At 53.5% G+C, this 26,095-nt stretch overlaps 1 protein-coding gene across 3 annotated transcripts in view; it reads left to right on the plus strand.

The window, feature by feature from the left end:
* The first annotated feature begins 235 nt into the window (after positions 1 to 235).
* CABLES1 (Cdk5 and Abl enzyme substrate 1) overlaps positions 236 to 26,095 on the plus strand; it is a 105,070-nt gene continuing 79,210 nt past the window's right edge. For 2 of the 3 annotated variants that reach the window (XM_004606120.2, XM_055126059.1), the window contains exon 1: positions 236 to 988. In XM_004606120.2, the coding sequence (XP_004606177.2) occupies positions 324 to 988 (665 nt within the window). In that variant the 5' untranslated portion in view covers positions 236 to 323. The remainder of the gene's footprint in view (positions 989 to 26,095) is intronic. The other variant, XM_055126060.1, reaches the window with a different exon arrangement.

A 26,095-nucleotide genomic window follows, 5' to 3' on the forward strand; every position in this document is an offset into this window, starting at 1 on the left:
CCCGGGGTCCCGCGAGCCGGCGCGCGGGGGGCCACGTGCCGGCTCCCGCGCGCCGCAGGAAGCCGGGGCGCCCCTCGCCGCCTCCCCGGCCCCTCTTCCTCCTCCCGCCCAGCTTTGTTTGGCTCCCGGGTGCCGTGCCCTCCACGTGACGCCGTGGGATCGCGAGGAGCGCTCGGAGCGCGGGCGCGGGGCGCGCGCACCCAGGGACGCGGCGGCCGGGCCGGGCCGAGCATGGGCCGCCCGCACGCCGCCCGCGCCCCGCGCGCTGCCCAGCCCGGCCCCTAGCCGCGGGCCCCGCCGAGCTCTCGCCGCGCACGGACACAATGGCCGCCACGGCGGGCAGCGCCGCCCGCAGCCGCGGCCGCGCGGGCACCGACGCCGCGGGCACCGGCGCGGGGCCGCCGCCCGAGCCCCCCCGGAAGCCGCGCATGGACCCGCGGCGCCGCCAGGCTGCCCTGTCCTTCCTCACCAACATCTCGCTGGACGGCCGGCCGCCGCAGGGCGCCGAGTGGGGCGGCGGCGAGGACGGCGGCGCCCGGAGCCGGCACAGCCTGCTGGCCGCGGCGGGCACGGCGGCGGCGCTGGCGGCGGGCGCGGGCCCCTGCCCGGCGCCGCACCCGCCGCTGCCGGCCCTGCTGCCCAGCGGCCACGCGGCGGCCCGCGGCTTCTCCAGTCCCCTGGGCGCGGGCCGGGCGTCGGGGGAGCCGTGGCCGGCCCCGCGGCCGCAGCTGCCCGACGGGCTCGGGGGCTCGGGGCCAGAGGAGTCGGAGGAGGACGATGCCTTCACCAGCGTGCAGGTGCCCGCCGCCGCCTTCCTGGGCTCTGCGACCCCCGGCAGTGGCGGCGGCAGTCGGGGCCGCCTCAACTCCTTCACTCAGGGAATCCTGCCCATCGGCTTCTCCAGGCCCAGCTCGCAGAATTACAGCCCCCTGGAGCAGCCCGGCCAGGGGGGCAGCGCCAGCGCCTTCGAGCAGCTGCAGAGGTCGCGGTGAGTATGCGGGCCGCCGCGCGCGCTTCGAGCAACCCCCCCTTCCTCCCGTTCCGCCCGCCCGCTCGGGGCTGCTCAGGGGGGCGATTTGCGTCCCACCCGACCGCGCCGGCTGCGGTCCCCGAGCTTCCGACCCCCGACGTCAGCGCTGTTTGGGAGTGTGTGCCCGCACGTGTGCGCGGGAGCCGGGCATCCCCCAGCGGAGAGCACCGCGCGCCCGCAGCGGGGCCGCGCTTGGAAGTTGAAGAAACCTCTGAAAAAAAAGAGGTACCCAAACCTCCCGTGCTGAGGGGGAGTTCACCGGCTTCCAGACCCGCGGGCGCGCTCTCCTGCGCCCCGCCGGCCTAGACTTAACGGGGTGCAGAGCTGAGCCCGGGGTCCCCGCAGCACGTGCGAGCTGTCAGTCATCAGCACGCCCAGAATTCCTCCAGCAAGTTCCTGCGTCCAGGGACGAGGGATCTCCCTGGGGGTGCGGTGGGGTGGGATGTCACTTGGCCTTTTCCTTTTGTTTGCCCAAGAAATGAAAAGTCCTCTCTCAGTTTCCTAGAATCGGGGCCATGGGAGTGGGGGAGAAGGGGAGGAACTCGAACTTGAGGATTTTGGTTTCCGTTCCAAGATGAATATGCTAGAATTAGTTCAAAGCTTGCGGCTCTTGCTAGCTTATCTGCAGGTATTGCACATCTTAGCAAAAATGGGCGGTGTTGGACATTTGCTGGTTGTGCAGGAGATAAGCGAGAGCTTGTGGCCATATGTTCAAGGGATCTTTGGGAATCAGCTCAAAGTCCCGGGGCTGGCCTCAGCACTGAGAGTGAATCTCTGAGGAGAAGGGAAATTGCTGCTGTTACCCCGGAGTCGCCTCCCGCCTCTGAAGTTAGCTCCACCTACGCACTGTCCTTTTCAGCGTCCCGGCCTCAGTTTTGCCTTCTGGAATAGCCTTGCCATTATTCTTCAGGCCTGGAGTTGAGAGGAAAAAACGTTTTTCACTTACAGCTTCTACCATGGCTGCTCATCTATGGAAACACAAGCTCACTCTGACCTAAGCCAGAAAAGTAGTTTATTGGAAAACATAACTTCCTCCCTCAGTGGGCAAATAGGGAAGGACGAGTTGAACTCATACCAAGTTTGCAAATTTGTCCTAAGCTCTTCCCTGTGTTTGAGGATATCTTTATATACTGGGGCTCCAGGCCGGCAACGGGGAGCAGAGGAAGCAGCCTCCCCAATGCCCAGAGGAGTTGGCAGACCTGGGCACAGGTGACAGACACAGTCAGGCACTGACATATCTTGCTGGCACACAAACCTCTCCGTTTGCAGGAAGTGCACTGGAGGGCAGCCCCTTCCTTTCAGGGGAAGGGTGCAGACTCAGCAGATTCTGGGCCACTCAGGGTCCCGTCACTTGACTTCATGCATTAGCTCCTGCTGCCTGTAGTTTGAGCAGAAACCCAGCCAGAGCAGAGGGACACCGCAGTGATTATCACAAATATGCGTTACTCTAAACCACTGTGCAGGGCTGGACTCACGCCTGCTCTATGTGTTCATAGGAAAATGCATTTCACTATTGATTTCAGTAGGTGCTTCAAATAGATTTAATATTAGGAATAAGTGACCTTAGGTTTATAGCCATAGGGCGCCAGAGTAGTAAATAAAGCCTTGCTTTAAGTTCAGTTCGAGGAACTGAATCTACAAGTAGTTTGGCCGAACTGTCCCTCACTCCTTTTCAGAGAAACGTGCATTCTTAGGGAAGTATGTTTCCTATGCTAGGCAGTGGGAGAGCAGATTTCCTCGCCCTTCTCTGAAAATCTCGAATCAGAGGGTCTGAAGTATCTTTGTGTGTTTCTAACCCCCAGAGTAGCCAGAATTTTAACCTCTGATCAAAAAGCACCAACCTCTTAGATGTTTTGTTGATCTGCCCCCAGCACACATTAGGATAAGTTAGACCACGAAAGAGACCACCCAGCCTGACAATCACATTTATCCCACTCACTTGGAAATTGACCATATCTATCAACTTGGTAGGAAAAACCTTAGCTTGAGAGCAAACTTAAAGTCAGCTACAGAAATTGGAATCAGCCAAGGGGCTGGAGCGTTAGTACAGGAATTTAAGGGACTTTCTCTTGCATACAGCCAGCCTGAGAGGTGAGCACAGAGCCATGAGTAAGCCCACTCCCCAAAAGAAACAGCACTGTAGCACTGTCGTCCCATTGTTCATCAATTTGCTCGAGCAGGCACCAGTAAGTCTCCATTGTGAGACTTGTTACTGTTTTTGGCATATGAATATGCCATGAGTAGCTTGATAGGCTCTGCCGTGCGGGCAGGATACTCTTGGTAGCTTGCTGGGCCCTCTGAGAGGGACGGAGGAATTGAACCCGCGTCGGCCGCATGCAAGGCAAATGCCCTACCCGTTGTGCTATCACTCAATAAAAGAAACAGCATCACATGCTAAGTATAGAGCGGAGGTAAATGAATAAAACAGTGATGAGCAGTCTCCCGGGACCCTGTGTTTCCTACATGGCTGTTTCCAAGAGTTTTGTCGGGTCTGAGGAGATGGCTGAAAGGACCAGAGCTCATGGTCTGCATGCAGGAGCCCCAGGGTTGCTCCCCAGCACCACACGGTCCCCAGAGCACTGCCAGGTACCATCTTTAACCTCTTCCCTGGAAGCAGGCTGCTTTAAAAATCACTAAAGATGGTCAGGAGATAGTGCTGCAGTTAAAAGGGCATGCTTGTATGTGCCCCCTTGGGGTCCGGCCTTGATACCACATGGTCCCCTGAGCACTGCTGGATGTGGCCCTGGAGCACAATTTGTGGCTCAGGAACACCCCCTCCCCCCGCAGCTTGAGTAGCAGTGACCCTTAGTCTGAGCCACCTGCCCACTTAGGGAGAGTTGGTAGAGAGGCCACCTTCCCCACCACCCCTGTCTGAGCACCGCCTGGGAGCTCCCCAACCTCCAAATAAATTACTGCTGTGTATTTTCAGCTGCCCAGAATGATTCAGAATGGTGCTTCCCAACCTTTTGTAGCAAGCAGCAGAGCAGCGCTTGATGATCACTGCAGTAGGCTACAGACTCATTTGAATGAGGCCAGCTTGGCAAATGCCTTTGCTCCGCTGGTGGGGTGTCCCCCTGCAGAACAGCCTGCTCACTGGGGACCTGTGCTCACTGCCTCCTGGGTGTTCTCCTGGAGCATTGATTTAAAATTGGCTTTATTTTCCTTGGATTCATTTTTCATGTAAGAAATTCTGTAACAAATCAATGTTCAGAATATGGGGTCTCTCCAGTTACCCTTGACTCTGAGAGAGGCAAATGCACCCCGTCCTGGGGGCGTTGATCTGCTGGCTCAGTGCGCCAGGAAATACAAACTCTGTCCCTGTTTTCGATAATGCCACTAAAGGCGGTCAGGAGATAGTCCAGCCGTTAAAGTGCATCCTAGCCTGTGCCTGCCCGGGTTCATGCCCCAACACCATAGGGTGGGTTCCCTGAGCACCACTGGGGCTAGCCCTGGAGGCTCTAGGTTCGGAAGCTCCAAACCTGGATTTGTAACAGGAGTCCTAGATGATTCATGTTTACAATACAAATGTGGGAAGCACTGCCATCGTGGAAGCTGAACAGCTGCCCTTTCTCTGAAGGTAAGATTTCACTTCCAGGGCGTGTTCAGGGCAGATAAACCTCCAGATCTGTTGATGGGGAAAGTTTGAAACCTTTATTCTTCCTTCTGTCTGGACCCTTGCAATGCCAGTGACAGTTGCTGCTTGCACTTTCAAACTTTGAGATCTGGCAAGGAAGCGAATGTCTGTGCCCGGACACAGATGTGCTTCTGTGGTCTGGTGAGTTAGGCATTAATCACATTTAAGGCTCTCAGCCGTTCTTGGGGGGGGGGGGATGCTGTGGACCCCGCCTGGGCTAGGGCAGGGAGGTGGAAGTGGCCTGCGTTACTCTGCCTCGCACGTGGTACTGGAACAGACTGTCGCCGTGGGCTGTCGCTGTGGGCTGTACCTGCGCCAGGTGCTGCAGGCACCTCACACTGCTGTGCACCTTACACCCTTCCCTCCTCATGCTTCTGCTTTTAGCCTGTTTGGGGTCCCCAGCTTTGCTGCCTCTTTCCAACTCCCGTGAATTTCTAGGGAAGTTCCGTCTGGGCTTGGGGATGGGCGCTCATTGATGGAAAAACCAGTCTCCTGGCACTTGTCTGGCTGGCTGGGAATAAGAGGTGGGGAGGCAGAAGGAGGCCTGCCGGATTGACACCCTGTAGTGCTTCTGTGTTCGGGCTGTGAGCGAGGCAGCAGGAAGGTGTTAATAGGTGAAAGGGAGTGTAAATTTATAAGGTGTGTTTTAAGGCTTCCGTAACTGGCAGAAGTCCTGGCTTACTCACTTCCTAGAGCTCCTGAGTGGCAAGCGGCCACCCCAGTACCCAGTGCCCAGAGGGAGCCTGTGGGCATCTGGCCTGAGGAGGGAGGGTGGAGATGGGCTGGGGGGGGGTGAGGGGGATCACGCTACTGTTCCCAAATGTCATGAGCACTTTGCTTCTTAGAGCAGCATCATTAGCACTATGGCTGGAGGGGAGAGGGCATGTGGTACCCGAGTTTGAATCCTGGGGCCACTTGGGAGACTTCTGGGAGACTTATTATGGAGGGCTGTCTCTGTGTGGGCGCCCCGGCACCTGGCTTTCCCCATGGGAATGTGTGCAGAATCTCCTGGGATCTTGATACAGACCCCTGGATTCTGTGTGTTAACCGGGTTCCTGGGGTGCCAGTGGGGGACCTTTCAGGAAGGAGCTTTCCAGCCACCTGTCATTGTTTCCCGCCTCACAGGTGCCAGGACACTCTGCCTCAGGGTCAGGATTCAGACTCCTTCTTCTCCTTCTAGGAATTTCCCACCCCCTTTCCCTCGGCTCCGCCCTGGCCCAGCGCTGTCTGGAGTCTCTGTCTTTGTTGAAAAGGAGAGATTGGCTTTCCCCGTGTTCCCACCTTGCTGTGTCTCCTCGGCAGGACTCCACGCTGTGTGCTCCAGCCGTCAGCCTCTGCACCCGTCTGGGTTTCTAAAGTCCCACTGAGGACTTGAATCCGCTCAGCAGTGAGGCAAGCCCACCTTCTCAGCGCGTCCTCTTGCCATCGCGGGGACTGGGTGGCAGTTTCTCTGAGCACCTGGACAGGCTGGGCTTGAGAGTCCGGGCCCAGCAGGGACCACAGTGGCCCTTGGTGGCTCCCCTTTGACCCCTGGCCTGCAGCCCTAACGCCTGTAACGTGGTGAACTCAGAAGAGGGAATTAGCCAGAAACCCCCTTGAGGCTGGCTGGCAGGAATCTCTGGAGGGCAGAGTTCAAGGGTGACCTCCAGGGACGGGGAGGGTGCAGGGAGCCTGTAAGGAGAGCTATGGGGTGAGGAGAGGACAGAGCCGGTGGCCTTTAGCGCACCATGGGAGGGACAGCTCGGAGTGGCCAGTGACCGGGCCTGCTACGAGCCGGGCGATGCCAAGGCAGTTCTTGGGAACCCTGCATTCGGGGCCTGCCCTGCCACAGCGGGTTACACAGACCGATGACCTCCTGCTTCTAGCCTCAGTTTTTTTTATAATATAAGGACCTGGGCCGGTGAGCATGGCCACTCTTTCAGGGCCAGTACTACGAGCACCTTAGAACAAGTGAGTGAGTGAGTGAATGAGTGAGTGAGTGAGTGAGTGAGTGAAAGGGCTTCCCTGGGCCCGAGGGAATCTCTATTAAGCGCCTTCCCTTGCAGTCTGGTTCCTGTGGCTGCTGAGAGCCCGTCCCCTCTGAATGCCATGGCAGCCCCATGGGGGGCGCCATCTCTGATTCCCAAGGCGTGCGGGTTCGAGTCCTTTTGCAGAGGCCAGTTTCAGGCCCCCTGCAACACGCATGGCAAGAATCCAGAGTGCCACGGTGGGTAGAGGTGACTGACCGGGACGGAGAGTCACCTGGGGTTTACTGAGCCTCGAGCTGTGGCTGGGGCTGTCTGTGTGGCAGGGGGCATGCATGAGCTGGGAGGGGTACAGGGTCATAGGGGAGTGCATGGGAGCCCCCAGCACTGGGGCACTCACTCAACCCCCCCTCCCCCCTATGCTGTGCTTCTGTGGAGCCAACGTGGCCATGGCGGTGAGGAGCGCGTCAGCGGGCTGCGGGCTGCGGGCTGTGCAGCGCGGCACTGACGAGCACCCCCAGGAGTTCAGAGGAGCAGGTAACAGGTGCAGGGGAGCAGGGTGGGGGTGATACAGAGGCGGGCAGGGGGCCGCCCCAGGTGAAAGGCAGCAATGTGAAACTAACAGGATCCAGTGAGGGACTGAGAAAGGTCCCTGAGGCAGCCCTGTGGGGAGAGGGTGGTGGGTCCAGCAGAAACTGTGAGAGGGGCAGGCCAGTCAGGCCAGGGATGTGGGGGCCTGCTGGGGAGCCGTGTCTGCCCTGCCCACCTCGCACGAGGTGGTCTGGGAGTCAGGCTCCCAAAAGCTGGCGGGACTGGGCAAAAGGGGCCTGGTGAGCTGGACAGCACTGCCCAGCCTCACCAGGTTCTCTAGCAGGCCCGGCCCTCCCAGCCTCAGAGACGCCCCCCGAGGGGCTGGTGGATGCTAGCTGCATCTGTTGCTTTGGGTGAGCGTTTTCCCAGGTGGTACCCCGGCTGCGCCAGGGGCCCCTTCCGGAGACTCCCAGCTAACCGGGCCAGCTGGGAGGAGGCAGTGGGCTTCCCCAGCCACCCTGGGCGTGCTCCGGGACCCCCGGCCTCCAAACAGGGTTGGCCACCCGCAACACGTGTGCCTTAATGGCCTCCTGTCTCTCGGGGCCCTGGCGGCCTCGGCCCCGCTCTGTCCTTTCTCTGCCTCTCGTGGCCAGCCACGTTCCTGGCTGCCATGGGGGTTGGAGCAGCGCCCGGGTGCCCGAGTCTCTGCGTGTCCATGCCCTGCTCTGGTTCTCGTGCATGACAGGAAGGAAGCTACACATTCCTCCCTCCGGCGCGAGTTTGCTTTGTCTCCACTCTCCCAAATTTATTTGGCCTCCTGCTCCCCTTTTCAGGAAAAACATATGACTCAGGAGAGAGGGAAAAAAGGCCTCTATGGAAGTCAACTTTCTTTAGCATGTTGATGACGGCTTTGTGGTTTCTGTTGTCATGTCCAAGCATGAGCCACGGGGGCACCCCCGGCACCCAGGTTCAGCAGACAGAACTCCACCCCGCACTGGCCCGCTGCTGCTGAGAGCCCTGGGCCATACTGCTCTCTGGGAGGACCCACTTTGGGCAAGACTGGCCTAGACCCTTAGTCTTCCTGGCCTCGTCCTTGCCCCTGGCCCAGGGGGCTGTGGGTTGTGGCCCTTGGCTGTTGATCAAGAACATTCTCTGGGCATCAGCCAGGCCCTTTCGTTTCTGAATTAGCTTTGCTGCCTCCAGCTGCAGAGACACAGTGAGTGGTTGCGAAGAAATCAGGTGCCTGCCAAATCTACTCTGTTTACTCGTCAGCTCCTGGGGGAAAGGCAGCACCCTGCCCCGCCCTGCTGTGCCCCCAGGGGTGCACAGTCCTCTTCTCCCTTCCTGGACCCCTGACTGGCCTGCCCCTCTCATGGTTTCTTCTGGACCCACCACCCTCTCCCTAAAGGGCTGCCTCAGGGACCTTTCTTAGTCCCTCACTGGATCCTATCAGCTTCAAATTGCTCTTTCACCTGGGGCAGCCCCCTGGTCACCTCTGTATCACACCCACCCTGCTCCCCTGTACCTCCTTATGCTTGTCACTGCCCTATTGCCCTGGCCTTCCAAGGCTTCTCCCCAGAAAGGGACCCATGCCCTCCTACAAGCAGCCTTCAGAACTGACACACGTATGTGTCTACATACACCGATTTGTTTATGGCCTTGGCATGCTGCTTGGATGGACACACACACACACACACACACACACACACACACACACACACACACCCCTCTTTGTTTATGGTCATGGCACTCTGCTAGGACACACACACACACACACACACCTTTATGGTCTTGGCACTCTGCTAGGACACACACACACACACACACACCCCTTTGTTTATGGTCTTGGCACTCTGCTAGGACACACACACACACACACACACCCCTTTGTTTATGATCTTGGCACTCTGCTAGGGCACACACATACACACACACACTCACACACACCTTTGTTTATGGTCTTGGCACTCTGCTAGGACATTCTCCCTTTCCCAGGTGCTCAGGATCTTGCAGGTGAGGACCTGCTGCTGGCTCTGGGCAAGGCAGCGCCTCTCTGGAGAGCCCCTCCACACCTCCCCCCCAGAAAACCCAGATTCCCTGGTGGTGTTAACAGAGAAGTGTGACCCCAAGACACTGGCAGCACTTCTGGAAATCCTCTTAAAATATCTTTCTCACCAAATCCCTCTGCTCTGGTAACTCCCCTCCCCTACTTTTCCTGGCTTTCATTTTCACATAGGGGTCCTTTAGGTCAACTGGTCCCGCTCAGCCCAGTAGAGGGCTGTGGCCGGTTCCCAGGTCCTGGTAGAAATGATTGAGCATCTGTGCCCTGGACATCTGGGTGGCCAACTCTGCAAACCGGGTTTTGACTCCTTGTCCAGAGCTGGCTCCTCAGCCTGTTTACCAGCGGCTGCACACCTCCCCGTTCCTGTCTGCCTTCTTTCTTCCTCCGAGGGACTGTGCGTGGTGTCGCCAGTAGGGGAAGAGTTATCAGGAGGTTTGTTTTGTTTTATTTCTGGGCCACACCCAGTGGTGTGCAGGGTTAGTCCTGGCCCTGTGCTCAGGAGTCTCTCCCAGCAGCGCTCCAGGACCTTCTGCAGTGCTGGGGATTGAACTGGGTTGGACCACAGCAAGGTGAGTGAGGGATTTACTTCCTATGCTATCTCTCTGATCCCCCAAACCAGAAGTTTTGCAAGAATTATTTACTTACCGTAATTTTGTGAATTTACCAAGGGGCATCGCCTCAAGAAAAATATCTTGAGTTTGAACGCGGCTGAAAACAGAATTTGAAGACACCGTGGGAGCAATTCCAAGATTAGTTTGATGGTCAGGGACCATCCGGTCATTACCTAGGACTCTTTCATGGGCTCTGGAATGTTGCCTTTTTATTTTTGTTTAGTTTTTAAAAGCCTCCAAGAACATATAATCAGTCAGGGTTTCCTTCCTCCCCCCACCCCACCCCTTTTTGTTTGTGTTAGCACTTTGGATAATTGCGCACTAGTTTATATTTAACAGAGTTATCATTAATGTGACTTGGGGTTTATTGTCCATTTAGTTGTAAAGACAAATGCTTGTAAAGCAGAATGTAGAAATGCCAGTTGTTTCAGACTTGGAATATGGTAACAGTATATGTGTATTTGAAAGAAATACAGATTTCTTCCTTGTTTCTAAGCCAGGAGCTATATTAACCAATCTGAGTTAGACTCCATGGTGTGTGATGCTGCTTCAATTAAAAAAAAAAAATTCCATGATAGATGACAAACCATTCTAGACATGAAAATATTTTAGAATGCCAGAGATGTGTGGTTGAGCATAACAAATTTTCTTTTAAAACACTTAACCCATTGATCCAATGAATTGGAAGACAAAATGTCGACTTCAGTTCCTTTCGTTAGGAAGAGAGGAAGAGGAGAAGATTCCTATGATGAGAAGACAGGCAAGTCATCTGGTTCCTCTTATGGACGAAAATTGGCTGTTGGGGGCCCAGAGACATAGTCCATTGGGCAGGGAGCTTTCTTTCCACAAGGCAGACCCTGGTACATGTGATCGCCTGAGCGTTGCCGGCAGTGAGCCCTAAGTGCAGAGCCAGGAGAATGCCCCCTACTCTTACACAGTTGGGGAAATGGAGACAGTGCAAAGAATGGAGCTCCTGTTTCACATGACGGAAAATGAACTAAATGAACTCAGGCCCCAACACCAGCCGCACCCCCCACCCCCCACAGCATTTTCCTTCGTAACGCCACTTTCAGCTGGTGGAGCCGTGGTTGGGATCATTTTGAGAGGTGGCACTTGAAGCAATATTTTTACTGGGAAAGCCCGGGCGTCTCAGGCAGCTGTGTGCGACAGAGAGGGATTCCAGGTAATTCCTGAGGGTACAGCCGGGAGTAACCCCTGTGCATCGCCGGGTGTGACCCAAAAAGCAATAAATAAATAAATAAATAAAACCCTCCAAAACAAAAACTTGCACCCCTAACATGAGAAAGAGAAAGAGAGAGAGAAGAGAGGCATCTACCATAGGGGCAGGCTGGGGTGGGGGCTGGGTTGGGGGTGTGGGAGGAAAACTGGGGTCACTGGTGCTGGGAAGTTGGGAAGTGACACTGGTGGAGGGATGGGTGTTGGAACACTGTATGACTGAAACCCAATCATGAACAGCATTGTCATGCTCGATCTCACAGCGATTCAATAAAATAAAAAATGAATATTAAAAATAGAAAAACTATGCACCCTTCCCACCCCAAAGGAGAACTTGACCATAGCCTTATCATTTGGGATAATCAAAAAACTCTTGTAAGGGGCTGGAGCGATAGCACAGCAGGTAGGGCGTTTGCCTTTCATGCGGCCGACCCGGGTTCTAATCCCAGCATCCCATATGGTCCTCTGAGCACCGCCAGGGGTAATTCCTGAGTGAAGAGCCAGGAGTAACCCCTGTGCATCGCCGGGTGTGACCCAAAAAACAAAAACAAAACAAAAAAAAAAACCTCTTGTAAGTGCTGTAGGATTCCATTCTCCTTTTGGCCCCAAAGCTTCCATTTCTGTATCAATTAACCTCAAGAGAGCACAGATGCCAGGCTGGGCTTCATTCATGCACAACCTCTGGGCTCGAGTCAATCAAAGGCAGTATGTCAGAGCACAAAGCAGTACTGTGCTGCCGTCTGGGCTGGCCAGTGCCTCTCCTTGCGGGTACTGGTTATCATGCGCTGACCTCTGGAGCTGGCCAGTGGAGCCCTGGTTTGGGACCTGGATAGGCCAGAGCAATATATAGCAGACAGGGGGTTTGCCTTGCACGTGGCCAACCTGGGTTTCATCCCAGGACCCCATAGGGCACCCCAAGCCCACCAGGAGAAATTTCTAAGTGCAGAGCCACCAGTAACCCTTGGGCACTGCTGAATATGGCCCCCCAAACAGAGCAAAACATAAAAGGTACATTTGGGGGATGTTGTAGATTGAATTAATAACAGGCACATGCACACAAATACATACACTTTCACTCTACTGCTGGGCATGACCTAGTGGCTCCTGATACTGCCAGGCCTAAGCAGGACATATTCCATAAGAGCACCGTCGGGCTACACAGCCAGGGCAGGCAGAGCTGGGAATGACCCCAAGCCCTAAGCACTGCTCTTAAGAGCCCCTCTCCAAAAAAAAAAAAAAAAAAGAAAAACAGAAAGAAGAATGCATTAGGAAGCTTCTAGCTGGGTGTGTAATAATTGATCAGTAAAACTGGCATCACTGCAGACCAGAGAGCTAGCACAGGGGGCAAGGCACTTACCTTGCGCATGGCCCGCCCCTGTGCTACCCCAGGTACCACATACGGTTTTTGAGCATGGCCAGGAGTGATCCCTGAGCACAGATCAGGAGTAAGCCCTGAGTTTTACCAGATGTGGCTCAAAAGCCAGAATTTTATTTTATTTTTTTGGTAGTTGCTGGGGCTGGAGGTGTGGTCCAGAGTGCCTGGCTCTGGGTCGATCCTGGCAGTATGAGAAGGGGAAGAAGCAGCTGTGGATTTTGCGCACAGTCACCCTGTGCCTTTCATCGTGTGTTGGCGGGCTGCCGAGCTGCGCCGGAGCACATGCAGTGAGCAGCACCCATCCCGAGCCGAGGAGGACCTGCTCCATTTTTTTTTTCTTTTTGGGCCACACCCAGTGATGCACAGGGTTACTCCTGGCTCATGCACTCAGCAATTACTCCTGGCGGTGCTCGGGGGACCATATGGGATGCTGGGAATCGAACCCAGTCGGCTGCGTGCAGGGCAAACGCCCTTCCCCCTGTGCTATTGCTCCAGCCCCTCCAGTCCCCCCCAGTTCATTTCTAAGTAGTAAAGTAGAGCAGCAAGGAAAATAGCACCCCCTCCGAGAGGTTGCCGGCCGCCCCTGCATTCATGAGCCTTCATTTGTTCTGTTTTTTTTGCTTTGCTTTGAGACCACACCGAGCGGTACTCCTGGCTCTGTGCTCAGGGATTGCTCCTGACAGTGCTCCATGCACCACCTCTGGGGAGAGGAATCCAGGGGGACTGTGTTTGAGGCGCATGCCCTCACCCCTGTGCTCTCCTTCCGGCCCCAGCCTTGATCACTGTTCATGTTGAAGTGACTTTCTCAGGGATGGCGCTCGAGGAGGGTCGAACCCCCACATCCGGGATGGCCATGGTGAGGTTTCAGGCAAAACTGCTCTGGTTCTCCTGCCACACCTAAACTCTGTCTGAAGCATCCCTGTGCCCCCCGGGGCCCCTCCGGAGGGGAGCTCTCCCGGCAGAGACAGCTCTGCAGGGGCTCTGTGCCTGGAGTTTCTGGTGGTCCCAGCCCCGTTCTCTGGTCCCAGTGCTGCCCGCTTTGGCTCCTTTCCTGTCTGCTCTGCCCTCCCTTGCCCCTGGGAGGGCTCTCCTCAGGGCTCCTGGCTGGGCAGCGCCCGCCCCCTCCCCCGTGTGCTCACCCGTGCTCAATCATTCAGAGATCGGCAGTCGCTTCGGACTTCCCAGAGAGGATTCTCGTCTCTGGCCTGCGACCGGAGGGTCCCCGAAGGCGGCCTGGACAGGGGTCTTTGGGTTTGGCTTTGATTTGGGGGCCGAAGTGGGGCTCCTCCTGGAGGTGCTTAGAGGGCCACGTGGGCTCGGGATCAGACCTGCAGGTGCTCAAGCCTGACTGGCCCTGGCGGCCACTTACCCCGGGGAGGAGAGTGAGGACCGCTGGGGGCAGCACTGGAGCTCTGGGGCTGGTGTGGCCCCCAAACAAAGCAGAACAGAACCAAAACGGGGTTTGAGGCAGGTAGAACCCACAGGAGAACTGTGGTGCTTTTTGAAAGACAGACTGTTTCTTGCCCATGTATTTGGCCAAGTTTGAAAGGTAAACATTAGCTTCATAAAGAGAAATCAAGGAATTTTTTAATGGCATTTTTAAACACAAGAATGATCAAAACATTTGAAAAAAAATCTTTGGGCCACATCAGGGGTTGCTCAGGGGCTGCTCCTGGCGTGGTGCTGGGGGGAGCATGTGGTAATTAGGGATGGAAACCCCTCCCCCAGTGCAGTCCAGCCCCTTTGAGCCACCTCCCAGCCCCCAAAGTAACCAAAATTTATTTATTTTTGGTTTTGTTTTTCGATTACCAAATCTCATTTATCTTGTTTTTTTTGGGGGGGGGTTACACCCTATGGTGTTCAGGGGTTACTCCTTGCTCTGTGCTCAGGGATCACTTCTGATGGTGCGTGGGGGAGCATTTGGGGTGTCAGGAATCAAAAAGAGAGCAAGCGTCTTACCCCTGTGGTATCTTGCTGGTCCTGTTAATGACTGAATTTTAACCCCGGGGTAAAAAAAAACTTGCTTCTCTCCCCCTGCTCCCCCCCCCCCCCCCCATACACACACCAGCCAAACCATGGTGCTTGCATGAAGAGTTTCTTTATAGGGACATCTCTCAACCTTCCTCACCACATCCCGTGCGTGCACAGACGCAAGATTGTCGGTCCACTGCGGACAGCCGCCAGCCACGCACCCAGACTGAGCTCACATGTGGAAAGACGCCGCCGGCGTCTGGCGTTCCACCCTGTCGACTTTTATGGGTCAGTTTTGAAGTCTGACTGGGACCATGTTGTCTTGATCAGTTTTATATAAATCCTGTAATTTGCTAAATTGTTAAATTGTTGACTGTGCTAAACTCGCAATGAAAGCACGGGCCTATTTTCATTCTCCACACGGCTCCGTCCCCATTGTTGTCACCCTCTTGGGCACGGAAGCGTATTTTCCTGAATTCTTGTCTGCTCACTGAGGGACGAGGGGAGGCAGGACAGGGGAGGTTTGCCGAGCTTTTCCTCCCATTCATGTGCTCCGAGACTATCGCTGCAGGTCAGAAGTGACGTTTTCCATTTTCTCCCGAAGGAGAGACTGCTGAGAATGCTTAGAGAGAGTCCTTCACTAGTTTTGTTCTCATTTCCAATTCTGGCCTTAAAAAAAAGAAGAAATTCGATTACTTAGCTGTTTGGGGGGCTGGGCACACCCAGGAGTGCTGGGGACAATGGGCTGTGCTTGAGGGCTCTTCCTAGCTCAGGGCTTGCAGCTCACCCCTCGCAGTGCTGGCATTCGGGGGTGGGGTGGGAGTTGGGGGGGCGGCTGGTGTTGGGGACTGAGTCCATTTTCCTTCATGCAAAACAGGAGCTCCACCTTTTGTGCTCTCCATTTCCCTAACTGTGCAATAGTAGGGGGCGTACTCCTGGCTCTGCTTGGCTGACACTCCTGGCGGTGCCCAGGGCACTCAGTGGTGCCAGGTGCTAACTCTCCAGTCGTCTAATGCTGGTTTTAAAGGCAAATGTGATCGTACCGTCGTTTGGGTTTTGCTTAAACATGCCAAACCAGGTTTTATTCATTTAATTTCAGTTAAAGGCATTTTGATTTCGTTGTTTGGGGGGAAGCATTTACTTTTATTTTTCTTGGGTGGAGGGGCACACTGGGCTGTACTCAGGGTTTACTCCTAGCTTTGTGCTCAGGGTACCATATGAGGTGCTGGTATTTGAACCAAGTTTGGCCACAAGCAAGGCAAGCACGTTCACCCCATGCTCTCTCTCCTGCCCTCAATTTCACTTCATTTAAGCAAAAGTATCCTTGCGTGCAGTCATGAGACTTTTTTTTCAGAGTTCCAAGTTCAGCCTGTGCTTATTTGCAGCTAATTTCAGGTGCTGCAGTCAGAGTGCTCTCCAAAGTGGAAAAGAAAGATAGGTTCCCCAAGAGACAAAAATACGACATAATAAGGCTGCAGAATGTCCCGCAGAACCAGTGCCCCGGGGTCTGGCAAGGCAACTTCCTCCTTGCTCAATTGGAAGTAAAGCCAGGAGGACACCCTACTGCTTCTGCAATGCTTGTGCCTTTTTATTGTTTTCTTGTTTTTTTGTTGTTTTTTGGGGGGAGCCACACTCGCTTGTGCTTGGGATTTGTTCTTGGCTCCATGGTGCTCAGGGATCTTGGGATTTGTTCTTGGCTCCATAGTGCTCAGGGATCATTCCTGGCAGTGCTTAGGGGGCCATAATGGGGTGCTAGAGATTAACTGGAGTCAACTGCATGCAAGGCCAAGCATCTCAACCCCTGTCAGACATCTCTCTCTCTCTCTGTCTCTCTGTCTCTCTCACTCTCTTTCTCTCTCTCTGTCTCTCTGCCTTTCTCTCTCTCTCTGTCTCTCTCTTTCTCTCTCTCTGCCTTTCTCTCTCTCTCTGTCTCTCTCTTTCTCTCTGTCTCTGTCTCTCTGCCTTTCTCTCTCTCTCTGTCTCTCTATTTCTCTCTCTGTCTCTGTCTCTCTGCCTTTCTCTCTCTCTCTGTCTCTCTCTTTCTCACTCTCTCTGTTTCTGTCTCTCTGCCTTTCTCTCTCTCTCTGTCTCTCTCTCTGTCTCTGTCTCTCTGCCTTTCTCTCTCTCTCTCTCTCTCTCTCTCTCTCTCTCTGTAACAATAGCGTGCTGCTTGAACACTTAACTCTGGGTGTATTATAAAAAGCTTCTCATCCGAATCTGCCATTTCCTGGGTGTGACTTTGGGCAAATTCTGCATGCGCCGCAATTGTCATGGACAAAGTGAGGAGGGGGACAGTTCATGGTCAGATCCCTCCTCAGTCAATAGCTCGGATCACGTCTCCCCCCCACTGCAGAGTGCTCGGTACCTAGGTATTTCTCAACCAGTGTCTGCCACGATGGTCCTTCTGGGCGCCTCCGCTGAAGCTCTGCATATTTTCCAGGGGCTGACATCACCACATAGGCCAGGGAATTGAACTCGAGGGAGTTTCCTCTCCTCGCCAAGTCACGTAGAGCTCTCAGAGCTGGGATCCTGTCTGACCCTTCGGGCTCTCAGCCTGCTCCTCTGCCCTTTTGCCTCTAGGCAAGCACGGTGTTCGGTCCACACAGGTTCTGTGACCTTCCTGAGCCAAGTAGGTTCTCTTGTGGGATCCAGGCGGTGTTTCCTGACTGACACCTGGCATCTTCTGCCTCTTCGCTGAGCACTTCCTTAGGTTTGTGTCGCTTACCTGTCTGGCCGTGGCGGGAGGGAGCTGTGTGTGTAAGTAGTCAAAGCGGCTGTGCACTTGAACCCTGTTTGTGGCCGGGGCTAGTGAATACCGGAGGCCAGGCCAGCTGAGTGAGATGGGAATGTCGTGTTTCAGTCCCTTCATCCATTGCAGATACACCCTCCCTGCAAGATGCGTATGCAGCAAAGAGCAGGAAAGGATTTATCCACAGACGTAAGAGGCACAGCATTAAACTGGCTTCAAACTTTAGTTATTTTGAAGCCAAGAAAATTAAAGTCAAAGCTAAGATATAAGGACATGGGTTAGATATGTGCTGGCTGGTAAAATCTGGAATAAAAAATATAGGTGCATCTTTACATGGGAGTTGAGCTTTGATTTTATATTGACACAGTTGATAACAGAGTAAGGGCTTCTCCACTTTTTTAGAACTGTGTTACCCTTCTGACCTTGAGTCCTTCCTGTGGCCCCTGCCTACTGGTTTGACCTCTGTTCTTATGTTGTGCCCCCCCTTCGGTGCCATTTAATTTCATTTATTTATTTATTTATTTATTTTTCAATGCCATTTTTAATTATGACCCCCTTGGGGTATCCCAGGAGTGGATCCGGCACCCTTTGGCCCCTGGTTGAGAAGTCCCTGAGGCAACTCTCTAACTGTGGAGTGTAAGCTGGAAAACTTGTCACTTTCTGTTTGCAGTGCTGATTGGTTTTAGAAGTTTCCTTTTGTTTTACAAAAGGCGGATAATGCGTATTACAGGCCTGGCAATCAGAACTTTTGTAAATGGCAATTAACAGGAGATGCCCCTGGGAGGAAGTCTGCTTTCTGACCTTGCTAACGCAGCTGTCCAGGTGAGTTTTCCTTAGCCTTGGCCTCTCCCGCCTGTATCAGGCGCTTTCCTCAGGCAAGCACAGGCCTTTTCAGAGGTCGGAGCTTCAGGACCATTTTTCTTTCACCTCAGGTCAAGGGAGGTGAGGTGCTGACAGGTACTTGCTCTGTGGGACTCCGCAGCCTGCTTAGGGGCGAGATAGCCAGGCAGCGCTTTGGCTCTTTGCCACAGAAAATGCTCTCTGCCATTTTCATAAGCACAGAATGCGAAAGATGGCATGAAAGAGCTGCAGAAAGGCCCCGTGTCTGCTGTAGAGGAGCTGATGCAGGAAGGCAGCGCCTGGAACCTTCCCCTCACCCCATGCCCCCCCCCCCTCTCGCCACCTCCCCACCACTTGCTCAGGGAGCACATATGTCCACAAATGACCAGGCAAGTGCTGGAAGCTTGGACTGGGGTTGCACAGAAAGTGTAGCAGACAGCTGAATTCCCCAGCTACTTAGCTCTGCACTTTGTTTTTCGTTTTGTTTTGTTTTGTTTTTGACCACACTGGCGATGATGCACAGGGGTTACTCCTGATTCTGCAATTCTGAATTACTCTTGGCACTGCTCAGGGAACCATATGGGATGTGCTTTTATATGTTTTTATTTCAAGTTTGCCACTTGCTGGAGGCTTTTAGGGCTGGGAGGAATTGGAAGGCACCTTCTCCTTTCAAAGGCTTGTCCTCTTCATTTTCAAGGGTCCCTGGTCCCACCTGGAGTGGAGAAGGGCTGGGTTTATCATCTTCCCCCGGGTGATGGGGTACCCACAAATCAAAGGGCGGGTGGCAGCAGGTGGAATTCCTGCTCTGAGCCTCTTGCTTTCCTTCCTGCTGTGCAGGCTGGAGAGGGGGCAGATTGGATGAGCGGCTCAATAGTAGGATCTTGAGTTAGGGTTTGGGGTTTGTTTGTTTTATTTTATTTTTTCCCTTTACATTTTTAAATTCAATTTAATTTATTTGAGTTTAGGTAGTTACAATAGTGTTAGAGCTTTTGGTACCAAAGAGCAAAATTCCTGTATCCCCCCAGCATCAAAATTCCCATGACTCTCCACCACTGTCCTTCTGTCACTTCAGTCTGGTCAGTCTGGTCTTCTTCCCCCTCCCACCCCCCCCATCGCCTGGTAATCTGTTTGTATTCCAAGGCCAAGGGTTTGTCATACTTTGTTGTTTTAAGGATTGGAAAACGGGCTGGAGAAATAGTGCTGCGAGCAGGCAAGGCTTTTGCCCTGGAAGCACTGACCCAGGTTTGTTCCCCAGGACCCCACACAGTTTTAGGGCTGAGCCCTGAGCACTGCCAGATGTGGCCCCCAAGCAAAAATAAAATTGTTTGTTATTATTATTATTATTTTGGAGAGGAGGGAAAAAACTGAGTGGTGCTCAGGTCTTACTCCTGGCTCTGTGCTCAGAGATCACTCCTGGCAGGGCTCAGGGCACCAGTGTGGTGCCAGAGATTGATCCGAGGTCAACAGTGTGCAAGGCAATTGCTCCAGCCCCTTGCACTAGATTTTAGTGCCATTTTAAGAAGTTACCCTCTAGATAATTTAACTTATGATTTAATTCCGAAAAAAAACAGCAAGGCATGGGTACACATTCCAGAGCCAAACTTAGGTCTGGGTGCTGGCTTGGCTGCTAGGTGTGTGACTGTGCTGTTTATAAAGTAAAACCTTCCTTGGTGTAGCACTTGTAAAACATAGCGTTCGCACCCAGTGTGCAAGGCTAATGTGCAAGAATAAATGGATTCATTCCTTTTCATCGCTGGATGTGGATCTGGCACGCTGCAGGCCAGCCGTGCGTGCTAGCCATGATTCTCACTTAGCGTGATAGGTACTCAGAAAACACGTGTTGAGTCAGTCCACAGTGATTCCAGAAATTAGTCAAATGGGAAAGGCTGGTTGTAATTGCATGGCCCCGAGCCAAGAGAGGATTTTGCAATTTTCCAATCCTTTTGATCCGTTTGGGTTACTTGGTTCAGACCTGCACAATGTTTTAGAGCTTTAGACAAAGCTCCAGTTGGACTGTCAGCAGATTAAACCGACTTTTGTCACGTTTGTGGCGTTTTTGATGTGTGGACAGCTAATCAGATGAGCAAATAGGTATTAAGGGCACCTACAGAGCACCAGGCCACTGGCCCCGTTTCATAGCCCCCGCCTCGGGAAATTTCAGTGTTAAAAGACCAGACTACAGGATGTCTCAAGGCAGAACCTAACTCACCCATATGAGAAGCAAATGGCTGTTTACAGTCCCCCTCCCACCCGATCCTGACAGCTATTCAAGTCTATTTAAACTGCAAGAATTTTTCTTTTCTTGCAAATCAGCAGCTGGTGGAGATGTCTGTAGCAAGCAGCCTCATGCTGCCCAGAATGGAAGGACCCCCCGCATCGTGTGCTTCATCCTGCTTCATCCTGCCAACCAAGCCCCCCTGACCCATCAGACATGTGCCTTTCTAAGCAGACCCCAGCCAGCCGTTCGTGATCCCCCAAGGGAGAGAATTACGCAGGACAGACTTCCTTGGGGACCTGAGAAACAGCCATAGGGTCACAGTTTGAAAAATCAATTCTTTTTCTGCCTGGGAGCCTCCCTTTTGGGCACTGAGGTTACTCCCTGCCTTGCTTTCCCCCTCCACCCGGGTCTCACCATTGAGTGACACCGAATTAATCTTTCGAGGGGACTGCCTCAGTTAGAACAAGGACACAGAGGAAGCCGATGGAGCCACGTAGGCAAGTGCCGTTCAGAAATAGATTCAGCACTTCGCCGCCCTGGGGAGGGCTTTCTGCTGTTCACTTGGAAAAAAAAAAAAAAAAAGAAAAGCCAGCTTCCATGCACATTGGGCCTGTGGTCCTGCACTTAATTTTCCCAGGGTGCTGTGCTCATGGGGTGATGCTCAGAAGAGTCTCTTGCTAAAAAAATGATCCCCGCTTCCTTCATAACCATTCCCACGAGCAAGTACTCCGTGACACGTTTTGAGTAGACCTTTTACCCAAGATTATTTTTTCTACTGTGTACACTTTATCAGTGAACAAGGGATTCTTTCATCCGAGTCTGTGTTTATTCAGCCCGAGGCAGCAGTGTGAGATACACTGCTAAATAGATTCTGGTCAGATGATGCTGGCTGCATGCGCTTATAAAAGACATCTGTTTAAGTTTAAAGATGAATAATTAAAACACACCACGCACAGACAAAAGACCGTTGCTCCTAGTGAGATTAGCATGAGCCCACAGTTACAGAGCCTCCTTCTGTTTTTCCTCAGAGGAATTTATGCGCCCCCCCCCTTGCCCGGTCTTATCTAAAGGTAAAAGTCTCCAGAGAGAGGAGGGAGAAAGGTTTGTGGTTTTCCTTTTTCTTTGCATCCTTGTCAAGTGGCACGGTTGCCATCGCTTCCTGTGGCCACGGGCGCGCAGGCATGCCTGGGGAGTGGCGAGGGAATTCTTGTCCGCAGGGGCTCCGAACTGCCTAAAGAGCCGTTCAAGATAGCGTGTTGCCTAGCACAGAGCCGCCTGGCCAGGTGATGGAGTGCCCGAGTGAGGAGTTGGGAAACAGAGCGAGGTGAGGTCACCTTCCACCTCCTTCTCACCAGAGCTTCATCCCGGGCGCCGTGAGGTCAGACCAGACCCTTGGGGACTTCGGGTGCTGGGACCAAACAGTGGGTCCAGCGGACCGCAGGGAGGAACCCTGGAGGGCGCTTCTGAGCACCAAGTCAGCATCATGGGAAGGAGCGGTAACCCCAGTGCCTCAGGCAGTTCTGGACTTAGTCAGCAGGTGGAGGCCACGGGTGCCTCTGGGTCCCCCACCCCCGAGCTGCCCCTCTGGGTTCTGTGCCGAATGTCAGGCTTGGGGAACATTTTGAAAAAGACAACCCCAACTCGCCCTCGACCCTGCGGGTCTCACCTGGCCTTCACGGGGTCCTGCGTTTCAGAAATGGGATTTCTGAAATACGGGTGTGTTACAGACGAGGTGAGTTAGAGAAGTAACAAGCTCACCCGAAGTGCCATCACTGCTCGAGTTTGGAGTGCCTCCCCGGGGTGGGGCTCTGGTACTCCTCATCCCCGCATCCCCGCATGCCTGCTGTGTCCAGACACCAGTCCCGCTGCTGATGCTGGCGGCCAGTTCATGAAGCTATCTCCATGCTTGTACACTTTTTATTTAAATTTCATGGTGCTGGGGAGTAAACACAGGACCTTTCTTATCTGGGAGAGGCGGTCTGCCTGTGAGCTGCATGCCCCGCCCCGTACACTTTTATTTTAGATTTTGGTCTTGGGGCCACACCCCACTGAACTCAGGCTTTAATCCTGACTCTGTGCTCCGGGTCACTTGACCCAGAGCGGGCTGCATGCAAGACCGAGCACTTTCTGCCCTGTCCGGCCTCTCAGGTCCCATGTTTCTTGCCCTACATGTTTTTGAATTGCTCTTTTTTTTTTTTCCTCACATACGGAAAACAAACCCCATTGGTAAAGTACCAAGAAACTCTTCAGAGATAATAGTGATAATCCTTTGTGAGAAAGTTTCTATAATCTAGATAATCACCTCTAATGATCACTGTGGGCGTATTGCGTTCTTTTTTTAAGCCCGTGTTATTAAGTCAGACAGCTGCTTCACGTCCTGATGTCCCTCTGTACATTTTGGCAGCTCATGGAGGCTTGCTTTCAGGAGATCTTGATTCCACTCACAGCCCTTGGCTGGAATCTGGGTATGGGGCTGAGCAAAATCTTTTTAGTTCTTGCCATTGTGGAACTAACAGTCTTACTCAGGGGCGGCAGTTAAGTAAATGAGCAAATGCATAGATGGCTATCAGTTGACCTTGGAAGAAGAGAGAATGAACTGTGAGAGTTTCCACTGGGTTGAGTCAGGTTAGACTTCTGGAGGTTCTGAGCTCAGCTGTCGGGAGAGAAGCCACCGCCAGCAGGGCATCGGTAGGAAAGAATTCCAGGCAGAGGTAATACTGGCATGTCCTAAAGTCACATAGCAAGAAAGTGGCCTTTTGGGGCTGGAGCGATAGCATAGCAAATAGGGGGTTTGCATGAGGCCGACCCAGGTTCAATTCCCAGCATCCCATATGGTCCCCTGAGCGTCACCAGGAGTAATTCCTGAGTGCCTGAGCCAGGAATAACCTCTGTGCATTGCCGAGTGTGACCGAAAAAAAGTCCAAAAAAGAAAGCAGCCTTTTCTGGAAAGGAATGGAAGGTTAACGTGGCTAAGAAGTGTGGTGGGAAGAGTGAACAGAGCTGGTTGTGTCTCTGGGCTTTGCTCAGGGGGTTACGTTTTCTTCTTCTGCAGTGGGAGACAGCCACCAGGCTTGTAGCTCCGAACAGCAGCAGAGTTTGCAGGTGGGGGTGGGGGTCAGCGGTAGAGCCTTGTGTGTGCGAGGTCTTGGGTCCAGTCCCCAGCACCACAACACAATAAGGGAGGAAACAAGGCAGCGATTCGCGCATGGAAACAGGCTGAGGCGGTGGAAAGGGAAAGGTCTGTTTCAGAAATCAGTTGGACCGGACTCAGCCCTGAACTGAAAAGCACCAGAACCACCAACTGAGATGGGGCCACGGGTAGGAACTGGTTCAGGGGAACAGGATGATGAGGAGGTTGAGATGGCATCTGCCGTTCCTGCTGCCCTGCCGTGTGGGGTCTAAGGCCGTCTCTTGGGGATGCAGGAAGCTGGACTGCGTAGGCGAGGCAGGTGGGAGAAGTGGATTCAGGTATCATCAGTGACTGGGCCATTTGAGTCAAGGAGGGAGGAGGGGACAGAGGGACAGAAGTCCCACTGTTGGGGTCCTCCCAGACAGGCTGACGGAGCAGCACAGGCCCAGGTGCTATCAGCAGGCAGCCTGGTGGAGGGCACGGCACAGCAGGGCTGGGGGAAGGGTTTGAGGAGGGAGGCTGGTGGGCAGGGTGATGGAGAACACATGATCAGCAGTGCTCACTGAGCACCGGGGGCGGGGGGCAGCTCTGTGGGGTTCACAGTGGGAGCCTCGGGAGGGGCTCTGCAGGGAGGGTGTCGCCCGCTCCCTTCGGACGTTTTGGGTTTCTGGTATTTTAGTAATTAAGTCCAGAGAAATTTCTGCTGGAAGTCGCGTCACTGCAAGCTCGTGTCTCCGGTTAGTGGGCTCTATAAGAAAGGCCGAGAGAGAAAAACCTTTCCCCTCCCGGGGCGGCATGGGGCCGTAGCTGAGTTCACAGTCTTGAGACATTTCTGCAAGAAGCCGCTGGGTTCTGAAAGTAGTTAGTGGGCCTCCGGGAACATGGTCTTTTAGGAGCGGAGGAGCCATTCGTGTGCGGCCACTCTGGGTCTTGTTGGGCGGAGAGCCCGCCGGTAACGCCCCCCATCCCGAGATCTCCCAAGCTCGTACCTCCGGTTAGTGGGCTCTGAGAGATGGCTTAGGGGTATTGTTCTTAGCTGCCCATTCCCTGTCTCAGGGCCAGCACAGGCCAGTGTCCACCATGTGCATGGCCCCGTGATGAGTGTACTGCCTGACCTTGCAGCAGAGACCAGGGCATCGGCCACTTCACTTGAAGGTGCTGCATTTTCTGGTGAAGTTTCCTAAGCTGCAGACCTCAGCAGCCAGTTGCAGAACAGGGAATGAGATTTGGGGTGGGGGAATCACTGATGTTTCTTGTGTTTGGGGACCGGACCCGGTGGTGTGCAGGGGTTGCTTCTGGTGATGCTCAGGAATCTACGCAGTGCCAGGGGTAGAACCCAGACCTGCCACATGCCAGCCTACAGAGTTATATTTCTCAAAAAAAAAATATATTTTTTGAAGTAACTTGCTTAAAATCATGTTAGGGGCCGGCATTGTTAGGGTCAGCCTGCAGGTGGCTGACCCCAGGTCAAATTCCTGGCACCCCACGTGGTCCCCTGAGCACTGTCAGTAGTCAGCCCTGATTACAGAGAGGAGAGAGCCCTGAGCACTGCTGTGTGCCACCCAGAAACCCAAAACTAAAACTGTTAGTATTAATGATTTTGGTGTACACTTGCCCCTCTACTACCACCAAAGTGCTGAGACGCCCACACGCCACTGTCCTTATGTCATTTTTAATCTACCTCTGAGATTTAACTACAACCAGCCTCAGCAAAAGACAGCTGTGACAGGGAAGAGGGCGAACACAGCACACTTCAGCGTCACCAAACAGGAAATCAGCGTCTTAGCCCTCGGAGTGTGCGAAGTTCAGTTGCGTTAAGCACAGTTACGCTGTTTCTGCAGTTTTTCTGCAGAACTGTTCTTTTCATTTTGCCAAATGGTCGGCTCTAGCCTCTGAGCAGTAATTCCTTCTCTCAGACCTAGGCAGCCACCACTCAGCTTACTGTCTCTGTGAACTTGAGTGGCTGTTCTCAGCACCCCCTTTACGAGCGAGTGTCTATCAGTGTCTGACTTAAACATCATTTAGCAGAGCGTCACCTAGGTTCATGGATGACGGAGCCACTTGTGTCAGAATCTCCTTTTCAGATGAGGCTGCATTATATTCCGTGTTCGACACATCTTGTTTACCCACTTGGTCATTAACGGACGTTTGGTTGCTTCCACACTGGCTCCTGTGGATCCGGCTGCTGGGAACAGGCCATGCACCATGGTGCTGACTCTGTGCCTCCCACCCTCCACCCCCACCCTCAAATCATCTTGAAGCAAACTTTCCTACAGGGATGATTTATAAAGGGAAAGTCGATTCAAATGCAGCAATTCCTCATCAAACTCGATGCCTGAAAGTTCATGTTTCAAGGGAAATGAGTGATTTCCTTGTCTTCTGGAAAGCAGCAGTTTTAGGGCTGTTTTGATGTATGTGCAGCAGCTGGCAAAGCCATTACTTGCTGGTAATAAGCCATCAACATTTCTTCCTACATCTCGACCTTCTACCTATTTAGTAATGGTGCCAGTTGATTCCTTAGTACTGTTGAGAATATCAGAACACGTTTATACATATACACATTTGTGAGTCATGTGAATACAGCATTAACATAACATACCTTTTCTTGAAAAATATTTTCTTATTTAAGTCTCCATATCTTACATTACTGTTAACTTCAGGGTTTCTTGCATACAGCATTCTAACATCACAGCCTCCACCATCACCTCAGCCCCCAGCCTCCAGCCCCACTAACCTCCAAGGTC

Source organism: Sorex araneus, chromosome 2 (genome assembly GCF_027595985.1).
Source record: "Sorex araneus isolate mSorAra2 chromosome 2, mSorAra2.pri, whole genome shotgun sequence".
Classification (NCBI taxonomy): domain Eukaryota; kingdom Metazoa; phylum Chordata; class Mammalia; order Eulipotyphla; family Soricidae; genus Sorex; species Sorex araneus.